Source organism: Pezoporus occidentalis, unplaced genomic scaffold (assembly GCF_034315485.1).
Source record: "Pezoporus occidentalis ecotype Australia unplaced genomic scaffold, CSIRO_AGI_Poc_V1 ctg46, whole genome shotgun sequence".
Taxonomy (NCBI): Eukaryota; Metazoa; Chordata; class Aves; order Psittaciformes; family Psittacidae; genus Pezoporus; species Pezoporus occidentalis.
In genome coordinates this window covers 1,482,084-1,503,589 of record NW_026915791.1, presented here as the reverse complement: position 1 = coordinate 1,503,589, position 21,506 = coordinate 1,482,084, and the positions used below count along the sequence as shown (strand labels likewise).

At 41.8% G+C, this 21,506-nt stretch overlaps 1 protein-coding gene across 1 annotated transcript in view; it reads right to left on the bottom strand.

Moving 5' to 3' along the window:
* Nucleotides 1-1,442: 1,442 nt before the first annotated feature.
* MDGA2 (MAM domain containing glycosylphosphatidylinositol anchor 2) overlaps nt 1,443-21,506 on the bottom strand; it is a 263,922-nt gene continuing 243,858 nt past the window's right edge. The window contains exons 13-17 of the mRNA XM_062635604.1: nt 18,667-18,822; nt 17,396-17,554; nt 9,925-10,055; nt 4,038-4,143; nt 1,443-3,480 (exon numbers count right to left, since the gene is read on the bottom strand). Coding sequence (XP_062491588.1) covers nt 3,392-3,480; nt 4,038-4,143; nt 9,925-10,055; nt 17,396-17,554; nt 18,667-18,822 — 641 coding nt within the window. The 3' untranslated portion in view covers nt 1,443-3,391. The remainder of the gene's footprint in view (nt 3,481-4,037; nt 4,144-9,924; nt 10,056-17,395; nt 17,555-18,666; nt 18,823-21,506) is intronic.

Below are 21,506 nucleotides of genomic sequence, written 5' to 3'. Positions count from 1 at the left end.
ATATGTTTGACCCCTTTTAGTCTATGCTCTTTTATCCCCACTTGTGTCCCACCCAGGATCCAAGCATGCCTGAAGCCAGCTGGAGAAGTGGTAGGTTGATAGCAGAGTGAGATCAAAGCACTTCATCTGGAATTTCACGTTCAAACTATGTGCTTTGTGAAAGAACAAAACGTGCATGGCATTGCTGAATGCAATGAAAGGGGAGTACTCCAATAATGCCCTTATTTTCCCACACCATCCTGTGAAAGAATTAAGAAATCTTAGCTTGGGATCTAAACAAGCAAGCATGATCTCCATTTCTTTGTCTTCAAGGCTGTCTTCCTCACAGCTGCCCAAGCACCAGAGGACACTGCCAGGTGTTTTCCAAATCCTCCCTTCCCATGGAGTCCCCCATTACACCACTGCCATCAGCCCTGTGGTGCAAGCGCTGCACGGTGTTTTGAAGATACTTCTCCTGGCATGTGCTGATCAATGGGTGTCCAAATTTCAGTTTACTTTGAGTCTATTTTTGGAAGGGATAAATCAAAAGGAAAATCAGGAAAATACTTTAAAGCAAATGGAATGCTTCATGTTTACTTCAAATTGATTGACAGATTGCCACTTTTGTTTTTTTTTTTCTATATTCCCTCTTTCATCTGATCAGAGTGGTGAAATCGAGTGTCATAAAATACAGCAGAACAAGGTCTGCCTTCAGCTTAGCATGGTGAAGTGCAAGCATGTGGGGACTTCATGCAGTGCCTGACACAGCTCCAGCTCAGCTTCCTTCAGGAGCAACACTGCAGCTGCTCAAACTAGAAAATGAGCAAAACTGAGATCGCACAATGGTCAGAAACAGAACAGGAAATGTAACAGGGGAGTCTGCTGCAAAACCCTCGTGCATCCATTTCTGGCAGGGCTCCTAGCAGCCTTGGGCAAAGCCAGCCCCTCCGAAGACTCATGCCAAAAGCACCCAGAGGGAAATCTCTCAGACAATCCCACAGTTCTGTGGCTTTCACAAGAGATCAGCGGGAGGATACAGGTGAAGGTTTGGCTTCCACAAATCCTGACTTAAGAGAAAAAACAAACTCCTACACAAAAATCTGCATCAGGGTCTTACCATACCTGACCTGCTTCTCCATCCCCAGTTAAAACCCAGTGCTTGCCGGTGGGAAATTTGGGTTATTTATAAGAGTGTCATCCCACAGTTCATCCAGAATCTGAGATCCCACCATCTTCAGAGCAGCTTTCCTGCTGCGGTGTGGGGAATTACAGGTACCACAAACTGCCTACAAACCAGGGAGCTGACAGCATCCTCCAAAGCTCCAGCCCCTGAGCATCGCCAGAATGGACCATTATTTCTTCATGCAACACCAGTTTATCACAGGAAAAAACAAGCCATGCCAGTTGCACCCATCTGGGGCGCAGAAGGCACACTGCTCAACAAACACACATACCACTTGGCATACCTTACCTGGAAAGAGGCTTTATTGAACATAGCTGTAAAATTATCTCTTTAGTTGAATTACTGGATTTGCACAAACATTTCTCTACAGAATAAAAAAAAGTCAAGCCTTGTCATTGTTTTACTGCATCTCGTTGTGCTTTTTATACTCATATTTGCAAATATTATACTCATCTGTTTTTTTTTTAAGTTTGTACTCCAATTATTTGCATATATTTTTTTTTATTCCTAGGGTATCAAGAGAACACAGAATAATGATAATTATAATACTCTTCTTTAGACAAAAGTCTTTTTTTTTTTTAAATGAAGTTAAAAGCTGAGATAATTTAAGGAAAAAGGTATTCAAATTGTCATAAACAACTGTAAGGGAACTTTACAATGCAGTGGAAAACCGGCTGGCTCACGGTATGTGTTCGGGTAGCTCAAAACCATTTGTACAGCCTTTTTTAGTTTGTTTTTGTTGTTGTTGTAAAAGTGGATTTTTTTCTCTTGTTTTTTTAAAATTTTGCTACAATAACAAAATAATCTTTCATGATCTGCACAGAGTCTGGCTACAGAGCAGAGGCACAGCACCCTTGGTGCTTCGCTGGTGCCAGGGTTGCAGTGAGCTCTGCAGTTTGCTGAGTGTCTCGGCACGCACCGTTGTCCCCACACATGCCTCCCCATCCCACTAATGCTGGAGCTGACTGCCTTGTGAATGGAGTTTACAGCACAAACATCTCTTCTGTGTTTTACCACCTTCTGCACTAAGTGTATCTTAACCTTTTCCTCTGGTTGACCCACTTGATAAGCTGGAAAAACAACAACAACATCAAAAAAAAGTGCTGCTCCCATTTCCAGGACCAACAGAAGCTATTTTCTAATGGGTAGTAAGCTGAAAGGCCATGGCTGTCTGGAACGCTAAACAACAAATATCTCATCCGGAAGGGCTTATGCAGCAGCTTAGGTCCATCCATCTCCAGAAGCGACTTCGTCTCCTTGCCTGCAGTCTGCACACCCAGGCTCCGTAGTTTGTTTAGAAAATAGTTTGCACAAACCACATTTTCGCAGTGCAAGCTTCTGTGTTGAAACTATTATTATTTTTTTATTTATTTATTTTTAAATCAGGCTTGTTTCATTGAAGGCACTTGGTTTCCATGGCAATTTATAAAAGACGGTGGTTTGGTTTCTTCACTTCATTAGAACAGATGACTTAGCTGGGGAGGGGAGAGGGGTGTTCGAGTGGCCGCAAGCAAACTCCGATAAGCCTGTGTAATATGTAAGCCCAGGTTGCACATCCTGGATAGTAATGCATGCAAAAGGAGACAGCATACAGTTATCAAGCATAGCCATGAGAAATGAAACGTAAATGTCTTAAAACACTCTGATTTAGGGTTATTCTCTAGGGGATGTGACAGCCAAAGTAGAAAGGGCCTACATTTATTTAACTCTATACTAAAAACCTTCTTCAAGGGAAAATGAATGCCAGCTCTTCACATACCCTGTTTACAGTGAGGTGTTTCTCTCTCCGTTTTTGTTTTTATTTCCTCTCCTTCCTTTTTATTTTTTTTTTTGGCAGGCCATTAAGTTTCCATGGTAACAAGCAAACTATTCATTTGAAACAAAACCAGCCATGACTTTGTGCTTTGACAAGGGTTTCTATAGCTCTTTTCCAAGAGTTCAACCAGATGATGCTGTATTCATTATTGACCACAAAAGCACCTGAAGGTCTCTTCCTTACAAGGCCAGATCTCGTTCTCACGCGTGGTTCATAGTGAGTTACACTCCCGTGATGCCTTTTATGTCCCCAGTGCTTTTTAATTTTTTTATTATTTATTTATGTATTTATTTAACTTTTGAGTCAGTCAGTGGAGGAATCTTTGGTAGTTTGTTTTTAAATGTCCATTTTACAAAGACTCTTTCTTCATGCCAGTGCCTGGTGAATCTCTTGTAGCCTCTGCCAGGATAAGGTCACCTCTGATGACTTAAGAAAGACATGAGGATGATAACTGGGATAAGTCGTGTATGCGCTAATGTCCCAACAGCACCTGATCGTAAATCTACAAAAAGGGGGAAAAAGGTAGAATTAAAGAGCTGCCTAGACACAGTCAGCGTTGCTACAAGGCTTAGAAGACAAAGGCTAAGCCACTGAATGAGGCAGGAAATGTTGGGATAAAAAAACACCTGGCTGTGTAGTTAAGGCCTGTATTATAATGCAGACACGGGGTGTGGAGGGATGGAACAAGGTCCACAGGGAATCACAGCACTGATATTCATTAATTTCATATTGCTTGCACCCCCTGATCTATTTTTAATGCTGCTTTATCTGCCTGCCTATCTCGAATCATGGCTGCCCAGCCCAGCACCACTGTGGAGTGCAGCCTTGCCTAATGCCCACCAGCTTTTCACTTCCACCTCTGCTAAAATCAGCATTTTCCTATCTGAGCAAAGACGTTTTGACTCCAGAGCTTGCTTCCAAGGAAAAAGTTTTACTTTAAGTCTCTCCAACTGAACTGAACAATATATTGTTCTTGAGAAAATCCATTTCAGAAGATGTCTCAAATTTATAACGACAAGAAGCAATTTGCTCTCTCCCATGTGCAGAAAAGCCACTTACTGTTGGCTGGTTGGTCTGATTTCATACACTCTCCTTCCACAATTGATACATCATCAATAGCAATATCACCTTCGATGCCAGGGCCCCGGATCCCTTCAAATATGAGCTGCAAAAAAGTAAAGCAGCAGCAGATCAGAGGGTGATGAATGGAAAATGTTCAGCTGCATTTTGCACAGCATTAAACTACACTGATGGGCTTGCAGTAATTTACAAACCCTTTCTATGGTGCAAAAAAATGCAACCAAGTAAGGTGAGCACAGAAGATGTGTGAGCTGTGGAGGCTTTTACTCTTTGAATGAGCTGAAAAATATCAGCGCTGCCAGTCATCTGCCTATTTGTCTACCTGGTGCCTCCAGCTTTGCCACTATGCTAACTGTAATGTGTGTATGTATATAAGTACGATATTCCTGGAGAAAACAGCAGGGTTAAATGGAAGAAAAGTTCTAAAGCTATTTGGGGTGTTTTCTCTTAGAAACTCCTGCCACCTGACGTGGATGGCAGAGGCACAACTTGACGAACAGCATCTGTGACGTATTGAAGGGCTGATCATCACTTGATCACAGACTGCCTGAAAACACACATGAGATGGGAAAGCTCCACAGGAAGATGAAGTTTCAGGCTCTTGAAGTTACCTCAACCAGTCCCTCCTACTCCATCTCCCACACTGGGGTCCCTCATCTGCAATCTGGTGGCAACTTCCCTGCAGGCAGAATGAGGACAGGAAATGACCCTGAAATCTCTCTTGGACAACGAAAGATTGGGAGAAACCTCCCAGGAGCCAGATTGGTGTCCCTTCACCCATACTGGAAAGCTGTATTTATCTCAAGGGGTAAGGAAGGGACTACCTTTGATCCAGATTCCCCGAGGTCTGACAGTCTGACAGTGACTTCCTGCGATCACCTCAGTTGATTGCAACCTCCCAGATCTCCGCCACGGAAGGAATTGATGGCAATGACAGCCCTTTTTCTCTCCTTCTCCTTTTAGTGTCTTGTCGTCATGTCTAGAGGCTATAATCCCCTCTAAGAATGGTTTCATATTTATCAGAGGATACTGTGATGTGTTTTAATCACAGAGAGGGTCAGGGTAGACATCTGTTCCTCTTTAAGGCTTTAACCTCTGCTGAACTGATGCCAGTGATTTCAAGGTCCTATTAATCATTTCTTTCAAATATTCCTAGTTTGAAACCCCTACTGCTACAGCTGTGAAAAGAAATGGTGTCTGTATCGACATGGGTGGCTTGATGCAAGGTCAGTAATATTTGCTGTAATGTTTTTTATTAGATATGGATTACTATTGTACTAAAGAAACAAAGTTATTCTTTCTCCTTCCCCAAACCCAACATGATGCTGTTTTGCCATACAGCTGCTTAATTAGCTTTGCAGAAGAGTGGACTCATTCTGTGTTGCAGAAATTTATTCACTAGAAAACTTCAAAGCCTTTCTAAAGAGAGAAGGAATTATGTAAGGAATAAATTTCCCAAGCAGCAACATTTGCACAGTTATCTCTCCTTTCCCTTTTCCCTCCCTTTCAGTCCTTAGAAATATTTTTGGTTAACTTAGATGACAAGTTTTTTAACTTTAATCTGCACCAATATATGCATGAAATTCAATGAATTTTTAAGGGTGTGCTGTGGCACTAATGGAGACATTAACTCTTGGGGGTAGAGACAATTTGAGAAAAACCCTAATTCCATCTGGAGCAAAATACTTAAATTATACTTCATAATGATCCAACTGCATCAGGGAGCTGTCTGAGGCACTCAGGTAGACTCTCTCTGTTGTCACTGATTTCAGCAGGACACAGAACTGAGCCTCTTCTTTTGGCAGCTTCCAACATTTCTTTGCTCATTATTACAGTTTAACCAGAGCTACTCAATTGAAATGAATACCTTTCATTATAAATTATGAGTAAACACTCAGGGCAGTGGAAAATGACCCTGTAAATCACAGGGGTCCTTCAGTGAGTCCAGCTGGATGAGTATCACACAAGGACTGTATCACAACAATGCACGATGCCACCAGACATTACATTGCACACAAAATTCTCCACTGTGCCTTTCTGCAGTGGGCAAGTCCCTCAATCTTGGCCAGATACATGGAATCGTAGAATCATAGAATGTTTTGGTTTGGAAGGGACCTTAAAGATCATCAGTTCCAACCTCCTGCTGTCCTTTTGCTAAGCTGAGCATCCCTAGTAGATGCCTGACCCTGCAGTAGTATAAAGCATGTATTTAAAGCCTGCCTTTTGTGTTGTAAGCCAGGTGGCAAGGTCTGTGCTTGGAGCATTTAATAACATGAAAGCTGTGCATTTGGAGCAGGAGACTCCATCGGCATTTCACTGAGTGTGACACTGTAGGTTAATTACTGTAACAAGGTGCGTATTAATGTAACAGCGAAATGTGATTGGGAAAACGGTAAGTTTTTCTATGATTTACCATGTCTGAAAACAGTGTCTCAAGTAGTTATCCCTCACGATTTTTTGACTCTGCCCTTGATGATGGTCAGTATTTAGCTTGAGAGGAAAGTGTCTTCTCCCACAAAGTACAAGTTGCTCTCCTGCTCCTTGGCAGCAGGCATGTAACCAGTCAACAGAGTTTAAAGTCAAATCTTTCCTGATACTGAAAAACACTGTTTCTAGACAAAAGGACTCTATACAAATACAACAGCCAGCATTTAATTAAAATCTGCATTTGGCAGTGTGTTTTATGGGCTTCAAAGATGGGTTGCTATTAGCCAGCTTGGCTACATGCTCAGAACAAATAACTGCAGGGGAGTGCTGGCAAGGCATGGAGCACAACCCAGCCTGCAGCTCACAGCTATTTGCACGAGATGCCAGATAATCAGAATCCCCTATCAGTATCCTGCAAAACCTATTATCTGCATGTCATGACTTTACAAAGCTGTTGTTAAAAATACTGCATTTAGCTGAAGAATAGTACAGCAAAGGCCACTTTGCTCTCTTAACAGGGGAAATGGAAATAAACCCCTATAGTGCCTCCAGAGTTATCCTAACTGTCTCCGGGGGATTTAGTTTGTGCTTCTTCAGCAGGATTTCAGACAGATTTTAACTTCTTAGCCAGTCTCCTAATGATCACATAATCATCGATTTATAGAATGCTTTTGTTGGAAAGGACCTTAAAGCTCATCCAGTTTCAACCACCCTGCCACAGGCAGGGACACCTTCCACTAGACCAGGTTGCTGAAGGCCCCATCCAACCTGGCCTTGAACACTGCCAGGGATGGGGCAGCCACAGCTTCTCTGGGCAACCTGTGCCAGTGCCTTACTACCCTCACTGGGAAGAATTTATTCCTAATATCTAATCTCAGTCTCCCCTCTGTCAGCTTAAAGCCATTCTCCCTTGTCCTGTCACTGCACATCCTTGTCAAAAGTTCCTGTCCAGCTTTCCTGTCAATCCCTTCAGGCACTGGAAGATTGTTTATAAGGAATCCCCAGAGCCTCCCCTACTCCAGGCTGAAGTAGAAACGAGCCTCCAGGACTGTCCCCTTCTGGACAGCATGATGACAAGGGTATAAGCCCCTTAGGCTTACTACTGGGGGATGAAAATCTGAGTGGTCCAGCAGGCTCACTTACTTAAGGACAGACTAGTCCCTCTTTTGCCAAAAAAAATCTTTGACACAAGAAGGTGTCAAGGAGAAAATAGCTAAAGGCAGTGGCAGTGCTCCTGCTCAAATCTGAAGTAAAATTGACCCCTTCTAGATGCGAGCATGCCATGTATCACTTCCACATGTTCTCTTTTTTGTGTGTTTATTCTTTAAAAATACTTCCTAAGTATCTTACTGAGAACACTTGTATGCAATACTTTTCCTGATTCAAAGCACTGTAGTCTTCTCAGTTCATGACAGAAGCTTTGTTATATACCACAGGGACTGGGAAGGTATAAAATCTAGGCTGCAATTTACCCATATAAATTAACCTATAAAATGTTTTCATTTTGGTGTCAGTGTACTGTTTTACTGCAAAGATTCACTTCAATTCGCTCTCCTTAAACTTAACTGGGAGGTTTCTATTCTTTCCTACTTAAGACTCCTGAATAGAAAATAGTTTGCTTGATGCAAGAGCTCCTAAAAAAGTAATTTAAGGTTCCAGCCACTCTGACATTTATTTGTCATATTTCTGCAGAGCTTCATGGCTTTACACTCATTTTATGCGTAAGCCTTTAAACACAGCAATGTAAAAAGGGAAAAATAGCCACGTACAGAAGCTCCCATTTTGTGTACCAGCTAGGGGCACCAGTGAATATGGTTTTAGAACAGTATGAGCAAGGTGTGCCAGGAGCAGAAGTGACTCCTGTAACTCTTCTGAAAGCAACAGGGCCCTGTGCAAGGACTGGTGCTCAGACTCCATGTTGGAAGCAGCAGCCTGGGTACCAGAAGCTGTGAGTTGTGGATTCCGGCTGTTCTGCTGTTGCTTCATCCCAGATGGCTGGGTAAGCGCTTGCTCTTCCATCTAAACCTATGACTTCCTCCTCTCTGTGCTGGAGAGATGACCCCAGGTTTGTACCCCATCACCTTCCTCTGCTCCTCTGCATTGCTGGTACCAAATCCTTTGCATCTCTCTGCCCAGAGCTGATGTCCTCGTCCTTCCCTTCTGCTTAAGCCTGTCCCAGATCTCAGGAATCCCTCTCAGACACAGCTACGATCACACTGGTTTCAGCTTCCCCAGGTGTCTCTTCTCTCCCTTTACCAGAACATTTGTTATGTTCACATGCTAAATCATTACTCTCTCCTTTACTGTCCAGACATTTTGGATTTATTCTGACTTCACTCACACACTCTCATTAGCTCCTGAGTACTTGGCCCCATGCTCTGTGTGTACTTGAACACTCTTATCTATCTTCTGTGCACTCTTCCTCTCCAGTTCTTCTACTTTGTTCCACTCAAACATCATGTAATGTTATACTTCGCATATCTCTCTCCTTCAATTTTCCTCTTACTTCACCCTGTGCGATGCTTCTGCAATCCCATATGCCCAATCTTTTCTTTTGTCGTTGCCTCTCATGCATGGAAATCAAAAAGAAGGGTTAGGATCAGTAATTACCCATAAAATGAATCCCAATCTGCATGTCTAAGATAGGAGTTTTGACTCACACTCAATGATTCTTTTTCCCAAAAGCTGGTATCTCCCTGGGAGATCTGAAGGTTACAGAGAAGGGACAAAACCTAGAGAACACTGCACTGCAGGGCACAGTCTATGACTCCCATCTTCCATGACATTCCCAGCCTCAAACACATGAGGGCTTGCTTGTGGCAGCTGCCTTTTTGGGTCTGTTCAAGTTCCAAACAGCTCACCATGTGAATGAGAACTGCCTGTAATAGTCTATCAGCCTTTCACTGTCAAACCAAAACTGGAATGTGTAAAAGCCTGTCTTTAACTTCCACGCGCCTGGTGAATGAGGTGCACAGCTCTGCCAGCAGTAGCTCTGTGCAGGCAGCACCGCTGCTTTGGGACCTTTCAGCAGAGACTCCGAGATCATTCCTTTTTCTGCAGAAAATGCATGTATTTCAAGTGATTGCTAATACACTGTACCATGGGCCCTAGATATTTTTTATACAAGAATAATTTTGTATTGCAGTTGCTAATCTGAAACAAAAGAAGTTTTATATCAGCTACCAGCATCTCCTGAAAACTTAAAGAAATTTTGTCTTCAAGAAAACAGCTGCTGTTCTGCTATTAAAGCGTGCATTATTAAGCGCTATGGTGCTCACCTATTTAAAGCAAAGAAAGCAATTATCTGTCCATAAAGCAGCTTTTGGAGCTCAAATGAAGCTGTAAAATTGTATGTTAGAAGGAAAGGGTCAGCATACACAAGCCCCCCCTCTGAAAACCGAATACTCCCATTCACGGTGTGCAATGCACAAGCCATTACCTGAAATGATGTTGGGGGGTTTATATTAACGCGGGCTTGGTTCCAGTGCTGTCCCTTATTTCCACTTGAAGACCACAATGGGTTCTCTATCGCGGTCTGGCCTTTCAACCTCAGGTAAACATTCAAACTTCCTACAAGAGAGGTGGAGAACTGGAATTGGTTAGGCTCTCTGGTGGAGCAGAGATAATGGGCTGGGTACAGCAGTGAGTACCCTGCTCACCCCCTCCCTTCCCATTTCGCATGGGTCTCTGAGAGGTGTGAGTGCATGTGAGGAGTTTTCTAAATTCAGAAACTTTTAAATTTGGAAACACTGTGAATTGGTGATGTAAATCCACAGCGGAGGGAAACTGAAATCCACTCCCCTGCTGCAGGCCGGGCAGTTGTACGAGGGTGAGATGGGTAAAAAGTAGTTTGCTGTGCTTTAATACAAACGAAGCACTTATAACCTCTTTATCCAAGGATAAATGAGCAACTTGGTCATAAGCAACTTTATGCTTAGCTCTGGTTTATGAAGACTGTCCAACTTCTTGTTTATTCTGTACATCATTTAACTAATAGAGTGCCATAAAGCCTAGTAAATCCATCTCAGAGATAGATGTGATGGTCTTACTCCTGCTAAGGAGTATTTCTGAATGACAAACATAATCCTCTGAGTTAAAATAACCTCAGTAAAGTCCCTCATTGTGGAGAAACTTCTCCCCCTCCCAAATCTGGGTCTTTCCACACTGCTGACCATTATGTTACTGGTTTAAGCACAGACACTATCTGAAACAGGTAGCAGACCGTCTGCATTCAGCAGGCTTTCTCTCTGGTTAACCTCACTGTCTCAGACCGTGAACCAGACTGTCTAGGTGCACCAGGAAACAGCAAATGCATTGACTTCATTTATCAGGGTTCAGTAATTCACATAGTTTGGCAATTTTGTTCCCACCGTTATCTCCAGATGTACGGGGCAGTGGTGTCTCTTTGTACTATGTAAACTACTGCGTTTGCCTTCATTCGAGAAAGTTCAGAGTCAGGTTCACGCAAGATTACTGTTTTTTTTAGGGTGTTAGGCATGCCAGCTGGGAAGCTCATACAAATTATATCTGCAATGAAACCTCTCAGATCTGAGACAGCTGCACAATGACTCAGCTCCTGCTAATAAAAAGTTCTTATTTCTAGCAGTAGCAAAACTCACTGCCTTGAAAAACATAAGGCTAACTGTGTAATGGAGCAGCAAATATTCTCATCACGGCTATTTCACCAGGGTGCCCAGAATGCGTCCATACATCTTCATTGATGGAAGTGGGGGGAGCGATGCTCTCCAGAGCAACTGGGCAGCACCATGTCTCCCACCTGCCTCCTGCTGCAGCCTTTTAGTTTCCAAAATGCAAGGGAGGGTGCATAAATAGCACAAAGGAAACCTGGCTTCTAACAGGGACATTCTGTCTCTGCCTACATGTGCTATTGGGCAAAACAGAGACCTGAAACAAGGTTTGCAAGCAGAGAGATGCGAGGGTTTCTGGCAGCAGCCCTGCAGCCCAGCCCAGTAATATGTCGCAGGCCTATGGAGGGCTGCTCACACCAAGTGGCTGCTCAGCCTCAGACCTCTTCCAAACAGCAACAGAAGCTCTTGGGCAAGGTTTGTATTAGTCAGCTACAACAATTCTCCCTTCCAAGACTTTTTCTACTGGGTCTGTAGTTTGAAAAAAAAGGCAGGCTATCAGACAAGGCTACCTAAAATTATAACATATACATAGTTATTTTTCTAAAAGACAAAAGCAATGCCCATATCAAGAAAGACACGAATTGCTGGCTAATTTTTCCACCTGTTTGTGCAGACTAATATAGCCCATGCCACAGGGCTGTTTGGTATAACTGAGTAATTCAGGTATGAAAAGCATGCAATTCCATCACTGCTAAAGTTAGAGATTTAAGACTGTTCACAGCATCCTCAGCCCCTCTGTGTCACATAATTTCTTCAAATTAATAGCAGAATGATGGCTGTCTTATTTAAAATACAGAACAGCCATCACTGTACTAGCTATGGTCAGTTGTTGCCCACCACGTTAGTTAGTATGGATATAACTGCCTGAACCTCATTGCTAGATACGCACACACACCAGCCTAGCTAATGGCACCTGCAACCCATGCTTACCCTTGAAATTCTGCCAGTAACATTCTGGAAGTTACGTGGCCTTTGCAAAGCTGATACTGTGTGGGAGGCCAGGTTGGCTATAGGGTTCATTCTGAGGCATGTCCAGCAAGAATTCATCTAAAGGTTTCAAACTACTCCAAACTCCATACAAATGGGTAATGAATTGACTCTTGAGCAGGATTAAAAAACAGTGGGCAGGAGGAACAACTGTGAATTAAGGAATAAAGTTTACTTTCTGACAGCATCATGCCAAGAGGGTCCCGAGTATTCCAGAGACGTCACCAGCTGCAACACTAGGGTGGTATTTTGAAGCTCATCACTGTGCAAGAACAAACAGCTTTCACAGTGTGCTGACAGCATGTTCTGCTTCCCCTTTTTGTTTTGTGATGGCTCTCTAATGACAAGAAAAGGTATTGCTCTTGAAGCATCAATTAGGAACACCCCATTTTGGGGTGTAGATGGAAAAATTGGAATTACAGATTGCTTTAAAAGATAGTGACAGCTATAATGGAACTACAACCTCTTTCTGTCTCAATGTAGAGACACATTAAGGGCAGTGACTCTTCATTTTCTTCTTCCCCAACAATGGCCTATTGTTTTCTGCAAATCAAGTAATGGGAAGTTCTATTTCTCTTATGCTTCAGCGATAATCTACCTTCTTTTGAAGGGTGTGAAACAAAGCACATACAGTTTCTCTGGCAGCCAGTACTCTCAGAGTTAGCTCTGTGTGATCTGTCAAGAATTACAATCTGACTTGTAAGTAAGAGACATCTATTTCAGGTAAAGAAATGCTTTATCTTCCTGAATCTAATTGCTGTGGCATGGGATGTAGGTCCTTGTTTATCTCATCAGAGCTGTGCTGAGGTGCAAGTGCTAATCTCAGATCTGTGTTCTGCTCTCTGCATTGATTTCCAAGTACCTCTCCTTATCACTACAGAAATTTTCAGCCTCTTCTCCAGAGACACTGAAGACCTGAACAGCAGTCACAGAAGCTGAGCTGGCTGAACTGGTAAGCTGGCTTTTTTTTTTTTTTTTTTCTGTATATTGCAACAGCCATACTCTTGAAATGATGTCACCGAGTTAACTAATTTTTAAGAATGGAGGATGAAGTATCTTTTCCCCTAAGCCTCCAAGACCAGTCCACACCAGCAACAGAGCACCATTCCAGGACAATACTTCATTTCATTAAGGATCCTTCAAAACCATGTCAGAAATGCAGAAACATTTTGATAAGCGTCAGAATTGTTCTGAAAACAAAGTACTTTGCCCTAAGATGTGGGAATTATAACTCTAATACTACTTGGAAAACTTAAGGATACGGATAACTAGGGAGAATTAAGCAATCCAGTGGAAATGCACCAAAGTCTGCTTCACAGTGCTATAGCACTTTGGATGAAAAATCAAAGGTTAATGGCCATTCATCTCTGAATATGCTATCCCCAGGTCCAAGGAAGGAAAAGGCCAGAATTTATTAAAGCCAAATTGCCCTGAAAGACAATTCCAGTTTGCAATAAAGTCAGGTCAAGGATCAGCAGTTCACCATTGTTCAAAAGAGAGATCCTACAACACAGAGATCACAGATGAAGTCTCAGTTAGTAGCTCCCATCCTGCTCTTGGGAAGAAGTCAATGAGCTGGCAGTACTAATTACAGCCAATAGCTGCCCTGACTGGCAGTGCTCATTCCTGAATGGGGATAAGAAGCACCTTATATATGTTGGCTGCAAATGCCAGAACAGCTGTGAAGGGTCGAGGCTTGTAGCAGCTTGTGAATAACCAGTCTGTTTTAATAATAAGATTTGGAATTATCCATGAGGGATTAATGTAATTAAAAAAATGTAACAAAACAAAATGCTTTTCTGGAAAAAAGAAATAATCAAAGAATCATAGAATGGTTTTGTTTGGAAGGGACCTTAAAGCTCATTCAGTTCCATCCCCTGTGCCATGGGCAGGGACACCTTCCACTAGAGCGGGTTGCTCAAAGCCCTGTCCAACCTGGACTTGAACACTGCCAGGGATGGGGCAGCCACAGCTTCTCTGGACAACCTGTGCCAGGGCCTCACCACCCTCACAGGGAAGAATTTATTCCTAATATCTAATCTAAACCTACTATTCCACACAGAATTGTTGAGGTTGGGGGTACCTCTAGAGATCATCCCATCCAAACCCTGCTCAAAGCATATCAGGTTAAAACAGGTTGCCCAAGATCATCTGCAGTCAGATTTTGGCTGTCTCGAAGGACAGAGACTCCACAACCTCTCTGGGTAACCTGTGCCAGTTTTTGACAACCTTTAATAAAAAAAAAAAAAAAAAAGAAAAAAAAATTCTTACGTTTAATAGATTTGCCTCTATTTCAATTTGTGCCCCTTTGCCTCTTGTCCTGTCCCTGAGCATCTCTGATCTTCTTTACATTCTCCCTTCATGTATTCATTTAATGTTGATTAGATCCCCCTGACTCTCTTCATTAATCCCATGTCTCTCCTGTACTAGGGGGCCAAGTACTGGCCCAGCACACAGATGTGTCTCTCTGGTGCTGAGCAGAGGAGCAAGATCATCTCCTTTTACCTGCCAGCCACACTATGCCCAACACAGACCAGGAGGCTGGTAGCCATCCTTACCAGAAGGACACATCACTTGAAAGACATGATAAGGTTTCATTGTCTGGGCAAATCATTGTCTTATAATAACCCCTTTCCTAACCCAAAGCAATTTTTAAGACCACAGACCTTCGAAAACTCATTCAAGCAGTTACCTCATCAATACAACTACTCATACAATAATCATGTGCTTAAATCACTGAAGTCTTAGAATTTCATCACTCATTAGGTTTTTCTTTTTTCTTCATTATCTTTATGTGAACAATTTCAGTGACAAGACTTCACACCTGGGAAATCAAATGGCATATATTTGCTGATTTCATAATTTATTTCTTATATGCATGTTGCATTCTCATGTGTTTCATAACATTTTGTTACTCTGAGGAATTATAATTTTGAATTTAGTAGATATGTATAAGCGTTCATTCAAACACATGGCTGATGATATTAATTTACTATTTTTCTGCCAGTTTGCTCTTCAAAAACAGAATAATATGTAATTTCATATAAAGCTATTCAAAAGTAGACCATTTTGAACATTAGCTAAAATGATGGTAACTATATTTTTTAACATTATGGAACAAAAGTGATACTGAGCAATTCTGGTTTTCAACAACTAGGTGTCCACATTGCCATGAACAAATCCAATGTAACCTATGCTCACTAATCATTGTCACCATCTTCACTTGTGTGTCAGCTCCTTCGTCAGCCAACATATGTGTCAATTCAAGAAATTACACATAAACAGGAAACAGTGATCTCGGCAAAAAAGCTAAGGACACAGATCCTTGATGAAAAGGTAGCCCAGTAAAAAAACCATCAGAATTCCACAATGAGAGGTCACTGTCTTGTGGACTGATGTCAGCTTCAGTGGCTGTTTTTCTTATACTTTACCCCCATCCTAAGGTATTCCAGAAAAAACTCTTTGACCCATTATATTTGTAACTTTACTCTTCACTGTCCTATACCAGAAATAGTGTGGTATATGACCTTATAGGGCAGTTTATATTTTTTGCACTAAGCGTGGCATGGCTGAATCACTTCCTTCCACTAAACAGCCAAGCTCCCTCTGGAACACAGAGCCAGGAGAATTTAGACCTGGGGCTGAATTCATGTGTGCACAGTGCAGACACAACTAACAAAAACCTAAGTGAACTTGTCTGTTCTCTTTAAAATCTGAACTCCTCCTGGGGGCAGGCAAAGGTTTTCTGAAGCAAACACCAGGATGCACTCTGAGGATGTGCTTGCCCTTGAAATATATATAAAAATACATCTAGTCAGGCCAGCTTGTCACTGGAAAACCTCCTGACACACTGGTAAGAACTGAGCACCCCATGAGGATTTACAGGATTTATAAAAAATTGGCTATCATTTATACTTCTGTATATTCCCACACCTTTTTTTCACACAACACAATTAAATGTTTGTGTTGAAAGAGCTATGGTTAATAAATGTGCAGATATATCTTGTAAGTATATACTCCTACAACTTGTGAGCAAATTGTTCATGACTTTTACAAAGGAACTGTGTGCTGCTGCATTGCACACAGACTGTGCTGCCTCAGTTGCCAGCACATGAGTAGTGCTGCTGCTAATTGCTCAATCCTGAACCTAGTGATTCAAAACAGTGTTAGTATCAGGCAAAGTCCTTGCAAATATCACCTTTTCCCTTTTCACACTATAAATTCCCCTGCTGTGGCAGTGTGCTCTCCCACAGTCTGACCTTTATTTCCTGTAAAGTGATAAGTACCAGTGGCAGTCATAATGGATGTGTCTGGTCATAATGGTTGCACCTGGTTGACCCAAACAAAGTGGATCCGGGGAAGACACAGACCAACACAATAGCCAAGGGCTAATTTGAGCAACATGCACCCTCCACTATAGTGCTGGTCAAGGTCCAACTCAAGACAAGTGTGGAAGAAACTAACGTATCTAATTGGTATGCAAATATGACTGTGGGTCACTGATCTCACTCCATTACCCATGGGCACCCCAGAGCTCATGGTGATCTCCTGCATGGCAGTGGCTGTACACCAGGATCCCCCCGGCACAGGAATGCCTCTCGAGGTTACTCCTAGAGACTGAGAGATTCTTGGCCACAACAGATCCTTGGTAAGTGATTGGCAGCATGCTGAACTTTGATGTTAGCTAAGTGATATAAAGGACTGATTGTGCAACTATAATCCTTTAGACATAAACTGTTGATCACAAGTAGGACTAAGTCTGGATCCAGCCACACCTCAGCTCCTCTCTGAGAAGGATTTCAGAACACAAGGACATCCTTTCTGAACCTCATAACCCAACAGGAGGGTCTCCCCACCAGTTGTCTGATCCCATCCTCTATGCAGTAAATACTCAAGTGCACCTTGCCATTGAATCTTATTAAACCACTGTTGCATTTACTAAGAAACTTTGCTAAGTCACTATTTTATATCAATAAACATATTGCTACTTCTCTCTCATGACTGAAGTCCATCGCTCCACCTGCAACATCTATTCAAAACCTCACGCATGCGTGAAATGCCTCTTAGGTGTAAGAGGGCTTCTGCCAGTGTGCTGATTAGCGGGAAACAGTTTTACAGCAATTTGATGCTGTCAAGCACCCATCTTGCTAGCTTTGGTTGCAACTGGCCCTTGCAGGTGTTGGCAGTCCTCCCATGCTTTTCATTCACACAAGTGGACATTTCTCTTGCTATTTCTCCCAAAGTGAAAAGACAAGGTCATTGGCTTTCTCTCACCTATGTGCTGTCCATACATGTGATAGTAGAAGCTAAAACAATAGGCTGTGTTCGTAGCTCCGTAAGGATTTTTTGGAGCGACACTGAAAACAGGACTAACAAGTCTGGCCTTTTCTCCTTCCAGCCTGGGGCGTGATGTCTCAATGTACATGTAGAAACCTAGGGGAAGTCCAAATGGAAATCATTAGGTTGCAGTCTTCAAAACCCAACACATATACATGCAGGAAGACACCAGGACTATCAAGCATCTTGATTCATTTTTCACATGCATCTGACATCACCATGATTTCTGGGACGTATTTCTTCTGCATTAAGTCCATGTGATTTCCACAACTACTTCAAAGACATGTTTTATACCAAGAGCATAATCAGGGCTAGCAGGTCAATACTTGTAAATAACTTAAAATTTATGTAACATTGTATATGCACAAGAAAAGAAGAAAATATCTATGATGGGGTTCAGACTTCAGTCTCAAGCTTTCAGTTTGTTCCTATAAACACTGAGTGGGGATGACTGGTAAAATAAAAGGAAAATATCTTGATGGAAACATTTCACAGAACATTTTAAACTGTCTATGTCGACCAGATGATCAAAAGCTCATTTTCACAAAAGAAGGCATTTCATTTATTCTGATCCTAGACTGTGCCAACAACAGAGAGGATTTACTCGATTCAACCAAGCAAATTCAATGCAGTATGATTTTTTTTTTCCCCTTTGGTAGTGCAAGCAGGAGACATACAATAAAATAGCATAAGTTACTGCAGTACTTGATAAATTCAGTACAATATGTATGACTTTTCAAATGCAAATATACACTGCAGTCAAGATGGCACGCTTCTGTTAACTGGGGTAGCAGAATTGAAAATTACACATTTTAGGAACATCCAAAGTAAAAACGGGGCAAAAAAAACCAAACAAAACACCTCATTGTGACAGTCTGACAGAGTCCAAGTTAGAATTGAAATGACATAAACCAGAAGAATATGTCAAGATGTGCCATAATATTTCCCCGCTAGACTATAATGTGAAAGCAATTGCTTCAAAAATGGCACAATAGGAGCAATACAAGATGGTTAATTGCACCATTAGTGGGTCATGCTTTGGGACAAGCCACATGACAATTTCTTTTAGAAGTCCTTGAAGTACACTTATTCTTGGTATAATCAGGAAAGCCGATGTAGCTGGCTGAATGGGCTGTCCTGGACAGATCCCTCACCCTGGTGGAGCAGACACACCAGTGCCAGGGACCCAGGACACGGCTGGAGCTTACCTTCCTTGGAGCCAGTCCGATCTGCATTTGGGCCAGTGTTCGGAGTGTATTTTGTGTCTCTAGTGGCAGTGCTTTGTTTTGTCCAGTCAAAATTGTCTGTGTCATCTTGAGTGAAAAGGCAAATGTTACCATCCTCAAACCCACAGTGGAACTCTCCTGCCAATGCAGCAAATAAGCAGAAACTTAGTGGCTGAGGTTATTCTTCCTACGCTTGTTTGTCAAAGTTCTTGTCAATTATAATAAACAAATTGTACAATGATGGTTATTAACGGCACTGGAAAATATACATTTATTTTACATCAGTTTCTAGTGTTTAGTGTTTTCTTTTGCAGTAACCTCAATGAAGAAGAAATCATGGTCATTAATCTGTGTTGGTGTTACTTAAAATTATATTCAAATCTATTGTATAACTCTTCCTTAAGTATTCAGATGTATACAATTGCCCTTAGAGACTCTGTCTCTTCTTACTCATCTAGCATTTCTAAAAAAACTGAGAAGAAAAGGCAGCATCTCCTTAAAACATGAACTGTGGGAAATAAAAGTGAGAAGTGGGTGATTTTGGTTTAGGGATAAGAACATTAGGGAAAAGAAGAGAGCAACTTTTCAAAAGAAAAACATTATCTCGAAATGACATCTCCTAAACTAACTGGGAGGAAGGTTTAGCTTTATCTGAACCTATCTGGGCAGGACAGGACAGGTGACTGTGTAAGTCTTGAAGACATCTCCTAGACTTCCACCAAGGTAACCATTATGTAGTTGAGGTCAAGTGGTAAAAGCTTGGTTCTAAAGAATAAAAATGCCAAGAACCCCAGAGAGAATTAATCAGATCCTCTCCTTTGTGAAATAGAGGTCTGTGAGACACACTAGTCCAGAGATCCTACCCTCTGGGTTATAATGGGATGAGAATGTCCTACTGCCAGAGATTTAGGAACCAAAATAAATCAAAACTTCAAGACTCAGTTTTCATCAGAACAGAATAAGGCTTCATGTAGTAAAGTGTGCAAAAGCTTAATTTTATGCACACCATCAGTTCCTGCTGAGTTTACTCTTCCAGCAAAGTCAATTGATTTATCTGAGAAAACAAGCAAATCTCTCTTCTCTAGGGAGAACGTAGCTCTCTGCATACTGTGTCAGCTACAGCCTTCTTTACAGGGGTGCAATTTATAGTCATTGTTATGAGGAACAGCAGGCATCATAGCTAAATTGAGAAGGTATATAAACGTTTGCAGTTTTGGGGGTTTGGTGAACTATAAATCCACTTAAGCCACTGGAGCTTCACTGTAAATCAGTGAAAACAGAGGGACCTGGAGCTTAGCTTGGATATGTACTGCTTAGCAAGGATGCTGGTCTGAAGCTTATTTAAAATCAGGTAATACTGCAGACTCAAAAAGCAGGCTTGAAAAATTCATTCCAAACCACAAGGTGCAGTAGGAGTGATTTCCAAGTCTTCCTCATTCTGCTTCTGCCTGTCCAAAGTACAACACAAACAACCCTCTCCACAACAGTCAGCATAAAACAGTTCTATAAAGCCCATTTAACACAAAACTGCAATCCACAGAAACTTCCTTGGCTACTAGCACCTCAGGCAAATTGACCTGTTTTCTCAATAAATCCATCAACTTTATTAGATCCTCCAGAAAAATTCATTTCCATAAGCACAGTTCCTTAACTGGCAAACATAACTGACAACCAATGGCATGATGGGATGCCAGTTTCAGGACCCTGCACTTTGGTTTGGTTCTGGAAGCAAGGTCTTCTGAATCCTGGATTTTGAATGATGAAAAATTGGCAATATTGTCTAAATCATTCCGTGTGCAAGCACCATCACCTTAACTGCAGAGAAGAAATGCAAGTAGAGGCCTGACTGTGGTTCTTCCTGAGAGACAAGCAAATCAAAAGACAAGGCCATAAGGAATACACATGGGCAGATAACATCCAAAATGCTTCGAGAGAGAAGCAGACTGACATCTTCATCTCTATCCCAAAGATCAGGAAGGGAATGCAAAGACCCAGGCCAAGCTCTTGAAAGATACAAGGACTCGAATAAAGTACTCTGAACAAAATGCCAGCTGTGCCTCTCACCTTCAATACCTTTTACATGACTTGAGCTCCAAATTCACTTGGTTTACACTGTATTTTGTGTATCTGGCTTCCACCTCCACTTATGCAAGTCCTTCCTATAAGTAAAAATGGTGCAGCTTCTTCTACACAGTGTGATCAAATTATCAGGCAAACCAGTAACTTAAGAAGAAAAGTTCTGACTACCAGACCCAGTCCTGCATCAAAGTGAACTAACACAAAGCATTTTCAGCCATTCAGCAGTTTCTAACACTGCCCCTCCAGTACCTTAAACACTGCATTTGCATGTCACACCATGCCCTCCGAGCTTCATTAAGAAATTCCACATCAGCAGAACAAAAGTTTTCTTCAAGTAAAAAAAAAAAAAAAAAAAAAAAGAATTCAGGCCAGATGAAAAAAAGCAAAGTAAAAGTTTGTCATTTATTTAATATGAAAACACTGGTATTGCATAGGACTTCTCTATTTGTTATACATTGGAAAAGGTTAGTGTTAAATATTTTTGGCACTGAACACTTCTTAAAAAATGGCAGAAGAATAAAAATCAGAAATAGTTCCCCAGGATTAGCTCAGTACATTTTTTATGCAAGAAGTAGGAGAATTTAAATAGATCTGGATGGCCCTGACCTGTTCAGAAATGGAGCACGCTGAGTGCAGGAGGAACAGCCAGCCCTTGCCCAAGTACACACAGGTGCTCCAGCTTGTGGCAGCGCTCAGACCACTATGGTTTGTTGAAAGCACTAACAATGGTGCTAATTAATATT